The sequence below is a fragment of the Hydra vulgaris genome, chromosome 01 (assembly GCF_038396675.1).
Source record: "Hydra vulgaris chromosome 01, alternate assembly HydraT2T_AEP".
Taxonomy (NCBI): domain Eukaryota; kingdom Metazoa; phylum Cnidaria; class Hydrozoa; order Anthoathecata; family Hydridae; genus Hydra; species Hydra vulgaris.
Genome location: NC_088920.1, coordinates 1644908 through 1659666, shown reverse-complemented (window position 1 = coordinate 1659666; position 14759 = coordinate 1644908). Strand labels below are relative to the sequence as shown.

Sequence of the window (14759 nt, the reverse complement as noted above, 5' to 3'; positions counted from 1 at the left end):
TAAATTTTAGAACATTACAGTAGCTCAAAAGAAACAAAAAAAATATTACGATAAAAGAGTTTCAAAAAATATCAAATCTATGGAAGAATGCATTAAAATTGGGGACAAAGTTTTGTTACTTGATATTAGAGGGAGGAGAAGCAAAGGCGCAGCTTTCAAGCCACGGTTTAAAGGACCTTATGAAGTAAGCGATATTACAAAATGTGGAAATTACAAACTGAGTAGTAATAAAGTTATTATAAAAGGAACCCACAAAAGAGCCCATGTTAAGAAATTTCTCGAAGGCATTTGTGATAAAGGTATGCGCACAACTTATATACAAGCTTTCCAATAACTACTTTTTTTAACTTTTAAAAAGAAAGCTAAAGAGTTTCATGAATATTATTGCTAGACAACCAATATTTTCTAATTTGAAAGACTTTTGTACCCTCTACTTTAGAAACAATTACAACAAAAAATGAAATAGAAATCGAAAAAAAACATTCATTGGTGGAAAGCATAGAGGGTAAATAGTAACAACAGATTTTCTTTTTATGTTTCAACTTTTGGTCTGCCTAAGCATTTTTTTTCCATATTTTATTTTTTGTTCAATTTTCTAGAAGCAAATAAGGCAGAGCAGATAATTAAAAGCTTTGTAGTTAAAGATAGTGAAGGTATGTCTTAAAAAATTTCCTTTGCATTTATATTTGTTACCTTTTTATTTTAATTTCTATCCAATTTTTTAGAGGCAAATAAGGCAGAGTAGACAATAAAAAGCTTTCTAGTTGAAGATAGTGAAGGTATGTAATAAAAAATTACCTTTTTATTTATAATTGTTAACGTTTTATTTAATGTATGGTTTGTTTTGTAGAGGAGGCAGATTCAATAAAAAACTTCGCAGTTAAAGACAGTGAAGGTATGCATTAAATAATTACAGTTTCATTTATATTTGTTAGCCTATCATTTTATATTTATGTTCAATTTTATAGACGAGACAAATAAGGCAGAGGAGACAATAAAAAGCTCTGTAGTTGAAGATAGTGAAGGTATGTATTAAAAAATTTTCTTCAAATACCTTCATGTTGGCTTTTTATTTTAATTTATGTGCAATTTTCTAGAGACATTATATACAAAAAAAAGCTGCATAGTTGAAGATAGTGAAAGGTATATATTATTCAGTGGCGCACTAGTAAACTGAAGATTTCTATGTAAACTTACTTAAATAAAATTAATTTTAAACATTATCCCTACCCGGTGAAAAAATAGAAGGTCTACAAATTTATAACATTATGTTATCTTTCTGTAAATGTAATACTGTCGTTATTTTATTTGATGAATGTATGCTTGAATAATTAATTATTATTACATTTTATCAATAGGTCAATAATACAATATCTCCGTATTGTAAACCCTGTAAAAGCAATTATGGGTATATATCCAGATTTAGGTGGCTGCAAGATATATGATTATTCATTACAAGACACTTTAAACGAATGTCTCAGTGACGAAGTTGTTTATATTTATCTAAAACTACTAGTAAACAGTAAAAAAAAAGTATGATTAATGAATATACTTCAAAATTGAATTTTTGTACAAAACAAACAAAAACAAACAGTATTAATAATTTATCTTTATTTAAATTTAAAAAAATTTTAATTTAAATATAAAACAATAAATTGAATGTCATTCCATTTATTAATGCTGTGAAGAATCGAATCGAAGTATTGTCACCAGCTGGGTTGCTCTCACTGGACGAGTTGCCAATTAATACTGATTTAATACAAAGACGGCATGAGGTATTCACAAACTTTTAGCTAAAAAATAATGCAAATAATTAATGATAGTTATTAATTTAATTTTATATATATATATATATATATATATATATATATATATATATTTATATATATAATTTAATTAATACAAATTTATTTACAGAAAGAGCTCTTTAAATTAGAAATGTTAATATGCTGCATGGTGGCAAAATTCCATTGGACGCTGGCTGTATGTAAAATAGTTTTTTGAAATAGTTAACTTCTTTGAGTTCAAGAAACCTAATTTTCAGTGAGCTTTTTTTACAGGGAACCAAAGTTAAAACTTAACATTGAAACTTACTTCTGTTTTAGATAATTAAACCAGATGATAAAACCATTCATTATATAAACCCTAAGGGAGAGCCGATTAATTCCATAAAAAAAGAAGAATTAAAATGGAAGTATGATGACTTTTTAATCTAGTGATTGGTATCTCAAAATTTTGTTTTTACATCTTTTATAATTTTTATACTATTATACTTCAGTCGTTACTTACAACAGAGATATGGTATTATTGAAAAGTTTGGAATATTAACATCGCCACATGCTAAACCAGCTGACAGTATATCATGTGGAGTATTTTGCCTTAAGGTAACATTATTTAACTAAACGAAAAAATGATATATTTTATATTATATTGTTTTTATTCTTATATTATTATTATCATTATGTGTACAAATAACCTTGGTATTTACAACATCAACAGTTGAGTTTCAAAATGTGTGTGAATTTTCTCACTTATGATATATATATATATATATATATATATATATATATATATATATATATATATATATATATATATATATATATATGCAGACCTATTTTAGTTTGCTGAAAATTATATAAATGGAGAAGAATTGGTGACCACCTTTCCAATTGAAGAAGTGAATGCATATAGGAAGAAAGTGGTGCAACTACTATTAGATGAAGGAGGTTAGTAAGGTTGTTTATAGTGTTAAAAATATTTATATTACTTTCATATAAAATTACATTTAAAAAGAAACAAAAAAAAATTGATAAAGCTAAATCTATAGGTCAAAAATGTTGGCAGGATAGTTTGTGTCGTATTTGCGGAAGTGAAACTGGTCCAAAAACTAGAAAAAATCAAAAAAAAAGATAAATGGGTATTAAGAAATATTTCAATTACTTTTAAACATTATTTTCAAATAGAAAAATGATTTAACCTTAAATATTTATTTTTAGATAAAATGTGACTTTTGCATCCCAAATTGATGGTACCATATAGGATGCATTGTTTTTAAAAATAAAACTTCATTTTGTTGTGAACAAATTTATTACTAAAAAGTAAAATTAATAATAAATAATATAACATTTATAACATAATAAATCTTGTAAAAAATTAACAAATAAAATGGTTGATACTTATAACTTTAATAAATACATTTTATAACATAATAAATAAATTTATACAATTTATTTAGGTTTTTCGCGGAACACTGCTAGAAGTTTAAAAAGAAAAGAAGAAATATAAATATATATATATATATATATATATATATATATATATATATATATATATATATATATATATATATATATATATATACATATATATATATATATATATATATATATATATATATATATATATATATATATATATATATATATATATATATATATATATATATATATATATATATATAAATCAACATGCAAAAATTTGTAGCACATGAAAATTTTGAAATATATTATTAAACATATAAACAAACTTTTTTTGGTTTTTCACAAAAAGTCAAAATAAGTAAAATATAGTAATTGACTTAAGACATTGAAGTAAATAAAAAACAAATTTGCATTCAATAAAATTGTATTACAAATTACATTAGAGTTCAAAAAGTTAGACATCAGTTAAAAAAAGAATTTGCTTATAAAATAGAGTGCGAAAGAGATCCCCCTACATAACATTTACAATACTGCAAAGTATTAGTATTTAATATCTAAAATATCACATCCCTCGTGTATAATTTATACACATATCACAATAAGATGCTGAAATTCCTACGTAAAATATCACATCCCCCTTATCCAGGCTTCTAGAATATTACATCCCCCTATGTAACATTTAAAATAATGAAAAGTATTAGTATTTGGTATCTAAAATATCACATCCCCCATGTGTAATCTGTATATATATCACAATAAGAAGCTGAAATTCCTATGTAAAATATCATATTCCCTTATCCAGGCTTCTAGAATGTTACATCCCCCTATGTAACATTTAAAATAATGAAAAGTATTAGTATTTAGTATCTAAAATATCACATCCCCCATGTGTAATCTATATAATCATTGTCAGGCAATATTTTAAGATCAAAATTTCATAAGTATGAATTTTAAATATATTACCATTTAATGCTGACTTCATTTATAGTATATTTATTTACAAACCATTTTATAAATCTTGATCGTTGCGTTTTTAATTTTATTGTTTTTGTACATAAATATTTCGGACGTTCTAGATACACTTCTAAGTGCAATAACTTGAAAACGCATTCTCGATTTCGGATTTTTTATGGGGGATGTGATATTTTAGGCGGATGTGATATTTTATTACAGCGCACATTTAAACGGACTTAAAATAAATGGCGTCAATATAATTCTTCTAGGACGCACGGACTTACAACTGACCTATTTTTTCCGAGGCTTTTATAAACTCGTCGCACAACGTGTACAAAAAAAATTTCGTAAAAATGAAAAAATGATTCCCACTATCTTTTAGGCACTATCCAGCTAAGAAAATGTGAAAGTTTCAAAAAATTTGGATCGTCCAAAAAAAAGTTATCACGTTTTTTCACGTTGAAATTTTACCATATAAGATGGCTTAGAAAGTTTTTCTGGATTATTTTATTCTTTTTTCTTTATGAAAATATATTTTCTTTCACTATTAGTAGCTATGTTTAGAAACTAATTTAAAAATTAAACTTTAACAAAAAGGTTTTTTTTAAAAAATACTGGTCTCATTCTGTTTCTCTCATCTGTCCACAAGTAGGAACTGCAATTTATCTTCATGTATTATTTATAATAAACAAAATTTAGTTTTAAAACATGTAAAATGCTTATGCGAAATATCTTTAGAAAATATTGTCAGAAAACTCAAAATGAAGATAAAGGGAAAAAGGGGGTAGGAAAAAAAAAACGTCGAATTTATTATTAATTTTTTAATTTCCCAATTTTCTGTCCGGATAGAAACTTTTTTGTCCGGATAGAAGCTATTCTAATTTATGGATATAGTTTTGAACAATTTTGTCGGTTAGCACCGTCTGAATTAAAAAAAAAACAAAATACAAATAAAGCTCGTTTTCAACTAAAATCTTGATGGAAACCCATTCTTAAAACACAAAAAAAATTTTTTTTAAAAATTGTCATTGGCTTATTTAGTAGCCTAGGTCCTACATTTAGCCAAATTTTGTTCGAAATTTCGAACTTTCGAAATGCTTTAAAATATGATTCAATCAAAAACAATTTTTCGTACGTTTGAATAGACACTTTTTACAAATCACAGAAATGTTGAAGCAAATCTTCAATTGGTGAATAATAAAAGAATTATTTGAGTGTTAAATGTTCATAAACAATCTGTATCAGAATCATTTTCTTCAATAGTTTTAGGATTCTAATGAACAAAGAAGATTACAAAACTACAAAACGCTCTACAAAACGGTATATCTGAATTTTGATGGTCTAAATCTTGATAATCCAGAAAAACAGTCTTTTTTGGCCTTTCTAAGTCATTTTATAAAGTTAAATTTCAGAACGAGTTATAACGTTGAATTTTTTTTTTAGATCATCTAAATGTTTTGAAACTTTCACATTTTCTTAGCTGGATAGTGACTAATAGATTGTGGAAATCATTTTTTCAAGTTTACGGAATTTTTTTTGTACCAGTGTTTGTTGTTCTTTTATATTTATGTTTTATTCTATTGATTTCTATTGTTTTTTGTTTTTTACGAAAATCAATTAGATCATCTTAAGGACGTTTTTGACAAGACAAATCAGTTAAAGCAAGCTTCGGACATCTATCAGTTGAAGAGACGGAAACGAAAGAGCAGAAACAGAGCTTTAAACAATGCGCATATTGTCAAACCTTTTAAGCGAAAAGCCGCAAACAAATTTTTGGAAGTTTATATTGCTGTTTCACCCGAAGAAGGGCTGGGCCTGAAAAGGAGTGCAAAGTTATCGAACATGGGAATGGCAAAGGTGAATTCTTTCGCTATAAAAAAGTTTGAAAGATCGATTTTGTCAAAAAGAATGCTCGAAAAAGCAAGGAAAGATCTTGAGGAAATGATTAGCTTCAAAGAGAATATAGCTGGAGGTTTTGTGCGGGACAAAGTTGACAAAGTTTTATTAGAGAGAACTTCTCGCTTAAAGCTGAACGGCCGAGAGAGTAAGCAAGTTTTGCTTTCTGTTGACAAAGGGAACGGAAGAGTAACAGCAACTGTTGCTTTTATATTTTACGACAAACCGTCATCGTACTATAATGCTCTGCCCATTCAGTGCCGGACCGGATCGGATACTTACGCTTCTCTGAAAGATCACAAATTCAGCACTCAATACGAAACCTTAATTTATGCTGGATTTACGGTTTATCTAGGCGGTGATTTATCTTACCTTACGACTAATTATGGACTCAGTTGTAGTATGATTTATCCATGTTTCTTCTGTCAGAAACCATTTGAAAAGGGAAGTCAAAGTTGCCCTGATTTGATCGATTTTACATAGTATCCAGCTTGGAATGAAACTTTTGAAATTTTTGTTAAGAATTGAAAAATTGTTGCGAGGAAAAGCCCATTGATTGATGTCCCAAAGAAGTTGATTAATCCTCCTATTCTACATTGCAAAATAAAAATTGGGAATGTGTTATTTAAAAAGTTCCAAGGTAACAGAAAGATTCTTTCAAGAAATAGTGCAAAGATGGAACCTTAACATGGATAGGAAGGCTGAGGATATTGTCTACTCGAAATTTCATGGGAACGATGTAAAGAGATTGTGTGAATCTCTTCCCAATTACGCCACAATTCCACTTTCTGATCACTCTAAACAAATACTTGCAGTATTGAGAGATTTTGATAAGTGGTCGAAAGCTGTTTCTTCAACAAAAGCGAATATTTCTTCAGAGGAAGCTGCTGTAATCGCATGCAAAGAGGTTCATTCTGCTTCTAGAGATTGTTGTTTAACAGCTACCCTAGCCAGTGGTCTTAAAACGGTTGGCGGTTTTGGGACAAGCCTTTTAATTCACATGATGGTGATGCATCTCGGATTTTTTGTGCACAAAAATAAGTTTATCGGGGTCTGAAGAAGGAATAGAAAGTTTTCACTGTAAATTATCGAACAAAATGACTCGACATAAGTTAGTCAATAAGCAGTCGAAGGAAGAGGTTTCAAGAAATTGTTTGACATTGCAAACCCTAAACTGAGCCTTCATCACAGAACAACATATTCAAGAAAGCTTTCAATTCGGTCAAGAGAAGTTCAAGCTGGAATGAAGAGCATAATAACGGAGATTATGCCAAATCTAAAAAGTGCTGCATTTACTTCTGACCTTTGGACTTCTAGAGCTCAGGACAGCTACATTTCTTGGACTATTCATGCTATTGACGAAAATTGGAGACTACATCACTGGACACCCCATGTCCAACAGTTCCCAGGCAGACACACAGGTATCTTAATTGAAGGAAAGCTGAATTCTTTCTAAGAAGAACTAAATTTGCCTGCTGATTTGCCAATGTACTGCGTGAACGACCAGGCAAGAAACATGAAACTTGCAGTCAAATTGTCAAAGCGCCTTGACCAATACTTGTGCAACAATCATATTTTGCAATGTGCAGTTCGAGACTCATTTGGAATGACTGCTGGAATGGATGATGCGATGCAAACATGCAAAGATTTGGCATCTTTAACTCACCAGTCAACAGTTGCAGCTGAGTTGCTTGAATCAGAATCAGACGCTCAAGGAATCAATTTTTGACAGTTACGCCAATCTGTTGACACAAAATGGAATAGTGAACTGGATTGCGTGGCTTCTGTTCTACAACTAAATAGTGCAATTTATCAGCTTATGTGCAAATGAAGATATTTTTTCTTCAAAGACCATCAGTGCATCACAGTGGAAATCAATCGAGGGAGCAGTAGAAATTTTTGCACCACTTAAAGAAGCTACAGAAACGTAGTCGGCTGAGTCTATTCCAACAATTAACACTGTCGCCGATTCTCTTTATTAAATCCATGACAAAATTGATCAATTTATTGAGACTGATGGAAAAAGTGGCTACGGTGTCTTGTATGCAAAAAACTTGAAAAGCTGCATTGAGAAAAGATTTCCTCTTTGTCACACTGGAAACTTATTGAGTACTGCAGCAAACTACTTAAATTCTGCTTTAAAGGGACTTCACTTGAAGCTCTTCAAAAAATTTCAAACAACAAAAGAATGGTTAGCCTCACAGGTTAAGGATAATGTTGAGTGCCAACCTGTTGCCAGAGTCCTTTCAGCAGATTTGTCCCCTAATTCAAAACTGAAGCGCAAGTTAAACGTCAGACTTGAAACACAAGAGCCAACATCTGAACTGAATCCTATTTTGAGCAAAATTTGCCGGTATGAATATCAAAACTGATGCCAAAAAAGACTTTCCAATTCTGGATTGGTGGAAATTGCATTCAAATACATTGCCAGAACTCTCTTCATTAGCTAGACAAATTTTAGCTATTCCAGCAAGTTCAACTAAATCAGAGAGAGTTTTTAGCTCAGGTCGAAATGTCATCCGATCATCCAGACACAACTTACACCCAGAAAAAGTAGAACAAATCATCTTAATCAGAGAAAACATTGTCTTGTTGGAAAAGTTTGGCAAAAAAATTCTGAAATAATATTTGAAAAAGTTGTTTACATTTGACAAATGTCATTTGTGTCTATTTGTCAAAACCATGTTTACATTTTTTTTTTTACTTGGATTTTAATAAATTTGTTTTCAAAAATTGTTAAATTTCTCGTCTCGTCTCGTTCTCGGTCTCACGAGAAATACTAACTTCTCGTCTCGGTCTCGTCTCGGTTTGAAAGAACCTAGCCTCGCTCATGGTTAGCTTAAAGCAAATAAAATTTCACTAAACGCTACAAAAATTAAAATAGTTGTCTTTAAAACCAAAAACCAAAAAAACAAGGAAAAATTCAGTGTTAACATTAATGAAAAAATATTAACTTCGTCAAAAACTGTGAAGTACCTTAAAGTTTGGCTGGATGAGAGTCTTTCTTTTAAGAGCAATTGTCTGAGAAATCTAGGCAAAGTCTGGAAGTGATATCTTCAAATTGTTCTCATTTTCAGATATTTTGTAAAAGACAATGAAAGTAGGCCACTGTTAAAATTTTTTTCGAAAATTCCTATTTATTTTGAAGATATTGGGTCCCAAATATTGGCCCATTTTGAGAAAATTTTGCGCATGGAGTGCAATTGCTACTTTGAGGAGCAGTTTTAGCAACATGATTATGACAGAAACATTTCTTTTTAATTTTTTTGCTAATCTGGGTAGATTTCTATAGTAAAAGTAAAAATTTAACATAGTTACATTTTTGGTCCTTTAGAAATCGTGGTCCGAAACCACTAAATTTGAAATTTTACCCTAACTTTGAGCTCTTATATCTCTTAAGGCCAATACTTGCACGTAATTTTCTTAGGTGTTTTTAAAAGACACTAAGACATACACTTATTTTATGAAACAAAAATTATGTTAATACAAGGACCTGGGAAGAAGTAACCTGCCAAAAATCACTTTTTGCGTTCAACGCGCATTGATAGATTACCCATAACAACAGTGGCCTTAAGTCTGCCATGAACAGAATAAGTTATTTAGTTCCCTTAAACATGCATCTTCCACTATCTGATAAAAAATCCATGTGCTTGGGTGATAAAAAGCCTACAGAAGTTCTAGAGTAACCTTATTTTGCCAATTTTTAAACTAAAAAATACCCTAGCAACGGTATAGATATACTTAGCAACGGCTACTTTACAGCCTTACTAATTAGTACTGCAATTTTTAAAACGGAACTGTATAAGAGTACTTGATAAAAACTAGTTTTTTAACTTTATCAATGAAAGAACCATTAAACTTCAAGATCAACGTTTTCTCTGTTTAAAATTGATGGGAAATACAGTTTTCTAAGAATTACAAAAATAAATTTAAGAAGTTTATTAACGGCTAATTTGAGTTTCCACGTTGTCAATATCATCTTTTGAGAGTGAATAATCTTCTCTATGATTAGTTGGTGTTGGTGCATCAATCTTACAAAAAATACCAAGAGACGAATATTTGAAAATATTTTCTTTGGTTGGCGACTTGAAGTAGTTCTCTTCGGGTGCAGCAGAAAATTTTCCATACAAAAAACATAAATATCATCATCATTAACCTAATGGTTGATGTAAAGATAAAGTAACGTCTAATCATTGCTGCTTCCTAAATATTCCTTGATTTTAGTTAATATGGTTATGAAACCAATAATTTTGTAAAAGATCTCAATACACAAAAATACAATATTATAGTGTTGTAACATCTTACATTTTGAATTATTGCAGGATACCATTGCATAAAGTATGGAACAACAATCCAATCACCGATTTGAAAATCAGCTGCTAACTCTTTTGCAATCAACTGAACATTGTTGTTTAAATCATCTTCTTTGTTTTCAGGTGCATTTTTCAAATCAACAGTTTCATGAACCACATCATCAGTTAAGTTAAACTTTTCACAAAAAGTGATTACCAGCCTTCCTGTTTTTTTTTGTTTACTCCATCTAAAAAATTACACTTGAAAGATAAAGGAAATTGCTTAATATTTATCTCAAGTCCCAAGAAAAAAAAAAGTCACGTTTTTTATCATACATACTTTGGGAATTTGTAAATATACAAATTAATTTACTTGCCTACAGAATAATGATCGAATTTGTTGAGTTGTCTCATACTCACTTTGCTTTAACATTCCCCTCAGCTGCTGATGAACTTGCTCTGGATTCATTTTCTTCCTTTCCAAGGAAGATATTAATATTTTTATACTTCCACTTTTCAGAAATAGCAATCAAAGTTTGGAACCCATCCATGCCAGTTGCCATGACATCATCAAGACCAACCAAAGCTTTCCTTTGAGAAGGTTTTATTCCACAATGAATTCTCCATAAAGAGGTATCTGACATAGGGAGATAATTAGTTTCTTGGCAAATTTCTTTATAAAGTGTGAATGTATGGCTAAACTTCATCATTAAAATGGCATTAGCCACTTTATATTCCTCTCCATTGTCAAACTTTATTTTATTTACATCATAAGCTACATCTTGCAGCAAACCTTGACAAAACATAAATTGTTCAAACAAAAATGTTCTATTTTTTCCTATGGCATTACTCGTTATGGTTAATAACTGAAAGCAAAAGAATTTTTCCTAAAGAATCACTTTCTTGAAACATCTTAACTGGTACAACAAGGTCTTCTGGAACCAGTTGAGTTGAACCATCTTCATCCTAATTGTGTAACACTTAAGAAATTAGTGCCTCTGATTGACCAGGTGTAATTGCTTCACCATATATCTTCTCAAGCTGCATTTTAAATTTTTCAAATTTATCAAATTTCAAAAATTCTTTGCTTTATCTGAAAGGACAGTGGAATTGCTCAAAATGCTTCACACAAAGAGCGTGCTGCTTTTTTTGATTCTTTGATAGTGTCATCTGAAATGATTGTTATATCTGGAACATATATGTCACCAGCAGGAAACCAAGACTTTATTGGTGTTGGAGCTGGTTCTAACATGTGAATATTGTTATCTGTAGAAATACTTTTTAGGTGGCTGAAGCAAAATACGGTTCCAACAGAAATTGGTGAATTCTTTTCATTATAAGCAGCAAGGGTGTTTATAGGAATGAATTTAATTTTTGGGGCTTTTTTACCAATTTGAAATTCATGTCTTGGGTATTGACAACTGTTTGGCTGCTTCCAGCCAATACCCAGAGAAAAACGAAGGTACGCATATAATGAGTCATAGCATGAAAGATAACCTTGTAATCGGCTTTTAATCAGGGTTTTTTCATTCCACTGGTTTGTCGATGGTAGCTATAAAACAGTAATGTTAGATTTTTCACCTAACGGGTGATGTGGAAGTTATCTGACAAAATAAAAACGTCAATAACTTATTTATAAATAAAAAAACAAACTACTATTATATTTTTTTAAAATAAAGCATTTATCTTTTAAGAAAAATATATTATTTTTTATATGAAAAAACACCACTATCTGCAATTGATCTCAATTTTGCTCTGACGCCTTTCATATGCGACTGTAAAAAGTTTAAATCAATTTCTTGTAGTTTTAGTTTAATGCGATCAATCAAAACTTGCTCTGTTGAAGCTTGCCAATCTCCCTCGTAAACCTTCTGTGCCAAATGTCCCCAAAAATTTTCAATTGGTTGTGCTTGAGGCACATTTGGGGGATTGGATTCTTTATCAATGTAATAAACATATTGTTCCATCCAATTTAGCGAATCTTTAGAATAATGAGAACTTGCTAAATCTGGCCAAAATAAATAGTTAAAGTCTCCATGATACTTGTGAATAAATGGAAGAAGTCGTTTTTCTAAACTTTCATTAATATAGATTGATGAATTGATTGCTACAGCCTTGGAAGTGCAAAACAATGGCTTACAAAGAAACAAATACCCACGACTATTTAAATTACAATAGTTTTCATCCTTTCCACATAAAAAAGAATATCCCATATAATCTTGCTAAAAGAATAATTGTTTTTACCTCGGATTATGCTACAGAAAAACTACGTTTAACGGAACTAAAATTATGGTTAAAAGTTTTCTATAATATTATCTTTACCCAGATAATATTATAGAAAAAGTATTTCATAATGCCAAATTACAAGGACCAGCACCTTTAAAAAAATCCAAAGAAGTTTTTCCTCTGGTAACTACATTTTATAGCAATTTAAACTGCCAGCCTATTTTAACAGAAACTAACCTTTTACTTAGTCTATCTACTAATGCAAGGGTAAAGGAGGTTTTTTCAAATATACATCCAGTAATAGCCTACAAACAACCACCAAATTTACTTAGACAACTAACTTCTTCAAAATTTCATTCTATTTCATCTATCAAAAAAACGGGTTTATTCAAATGTAAAGATATTCGTTTTAAAATTTGCCAATTATATTTACAAGAAGTTGATAAGTTTGAGACGTCTAATGGAACTATTTGGAATATTAACAGTCGCATTACTTGTAATAGCAAAAATGTTATTTATTATTTAAAGTGTTAATCATGTAATGGTTTATCTACTTACACTGGAAAAACAAATAATTTAAGAAACCGTACTAATGGTCATATTTCCAGTTGTAGAACAGGAAATTCTACAGACCAATTTGACAATCATGTATTTGAATGCCAGAGATTGCACAACAAAACTATAGAACCTTTTTTCCAACTCTTTGTTTTCCTTGAATTAAAAAGTGAAAAATATTTGTTGTCATATGAAAGTCATTTACAAAAACAAAAACATGAAACATTTAATTGAGACTTTCTTTTTAAAAAAATGTTACAATGGTAACTCATAGTTACAATATAGCAATTTAATTATTAATCAAATTTTAAAAAAATTTGATAAAACATTAAACATAGCACTACTGATGAAAATAGTGAAAGGCCTCTAGTGCTTTTTTATCATTTGTATATTTATTTAAAAGAAATAAATCTTTTTTCAAATTTCAAAAATTCAATTATTGTTTTTTTTGCTTGGCATGCCTTTTTCCATTATATTGTTTATTATCAATTTTGTAGTTATATATATATATATATATATATATATATATATATATATATATATATATATATATATATATATATATATATATATATATATATATATATATATATATATGTATATATATGTATATATACAGTATCGGACGTAACGAGTGCAACCAAATAATGCTAATTTAGTTTCTTTATATAAAAGTGCTGCATTTTTTCAATTTAGAGAAATAACTATGTAACTGTTTAGAGACAAAGTTCTTCAAGTTTTATTCATCACAAAGTTCATTATTTGTACACGAAAATTAATAAATTAATCAAAAGTATTAAAAAAAGTTGATTTCCTTCTAGACAAAACAAGTGCAACTCGACAAAATGTTGACCAAGCTGTATTTCGCTATCAATATTTCGTGGCGAATCCTTTGTTGTCGAACACAGCCTTGCATCTTCGAGGCATAGATAAGGTGATCAATAAAACTTTGTGGAATCGCTGCCCAGGCCTTTTGGATTTGTTCAAACAGTTGATCCTTATTACGAACACCTTCACATTTAATTCTGCGGTTGACGATCTCCCACAGGTTCTCGATAGGGTTGAGATCCGGAGATTCGGGCGGCCAATCCATCACCGATAGGTGGTTGTCTTGAAACCACTGCTTGACTACTTTTGCAGTGTGTTTTGGATCGTTGTCTTGCTTAAAAACCCATTTTATTGGCATAATCCATTCAGCATGAGGTAACATAACATCTTTCAGGTTATTTTTATACATGAAACGGTCCATTATTCCATCCTTTCAATGTATTGGACCTAGACCGTTAGCAGAAAAACACCCACAGACCATTACATTGCCTCCACCATGCTTCACGATCTTAAGGGCGTCGAGAAAACAATCCGGCTTCAACAGCACGTTGTCTGATTGTTTGGTCCGATACAGACAGCTCTAATTGCTTTTGAATCTCGACTGATGATATCCAGGGATCCTTCTTGACGGATCTGGCGATCATAAAATCCTCTCTAGAAGTGGTGGAACGCGGTCTTCCACCTTTGTTATCTGCTGCCAACTTCCCCGTAGACCGATATTTGGAACATAGTCTTGATACGGTCCATTTTTTCACGCGATATTTATCACAAATACTTTTTTGTGACATTCCACTTACATAATCGC

The 14759-nt window shown here is 30.1% G+C and overlaps 1 protein-coding gene and 2 long non-coding RNA genes across 3 annotated transcripts; 1 reads left to right on the top strand and 2 right to left on the bottom strand.

The window, feature by feature from the left end:
• The first annotated feature begins 4 nt into the window (after positions 1-4).
• Positions 5-3103, top strand: LOC136074998 (sentrin-specific protease 2-like). Its single transcript, XM_065787189.1, has 15 exons — positions 5-299; positions 440-505; positions 600-653; positions 726-779; positions 851-895; positions 969-1025; positions 1098-1143; positions 1359-1533; positions 1689-1775; positions 1918-1983; positions 2106-2194; positions 2279-2384; positions 2624-2729; positions 2831-2920; positions 3000-3103. Exons 8-14 carry the CDS (start codon positions 1405-1407, stop codon positions 2914-2916), a joined length of 669 nt encoding a protein of 222 aa, XP_065643261.1. The 5' UTR covers positions 5-299; positions 440-505; positions 600-653; positions 726-779; positions 851-895; positions 969-1025; positions 1098-1143; positions 1359-1404; the 3' UTR covers positions 2917-2920; positions 3000-3103.
• Positions 1597-2498, bottom strand: LOC136075001 (uncharacterized). Its single transcript, XR_010635630.1, has 2 exons — positions 2095-2498; positions 1597-1793 (listed from the first exon to the last, which is right to left on the bottom strand). It is a non-coding gene; the product is annotated as an uncharacterized LOC136075001 (long non-coding RNA).
• LOC136075000 (uncharacterized) lies at positions 2581-4290 on the bottom strand. Its single transcript, XR_010635629.1, has 3 exons — positions 4167-4290; positions 2981-3094; positions 2581-2890 (listed from the first exon to the last, which is right to left on the bottom strand). It is a non-coding gene; the product is annotated as an uncharacterized LOC136075000 (long non-coding RNA).
• Between the last annotated feature and the right edge of the window lie 10469 nt (positions 4291-14759).

Coding starts and splice junctions, on each gene's coding strand:
- LOC136074998 (XM_065787189.1), top strand. CDS start 1,405: ATGGGTATATATCCAGATTTAGGTGGCTGCAAGATATATGATTATTCA. Junction 1,534..1,688: donor TAGTAAACAGTAAAAAAAAA/GTATGATTAATG, acceptor AATGCTGTGAAG/AATCGAATCGAAGTATTGTC. Junction 2,385..2,623: donor GTGGAGTATTTTGCCTTAAG/GTAACATTATTT, acceptor GACCTATTTTAG/TTTGCTGAAAATTATATAAA.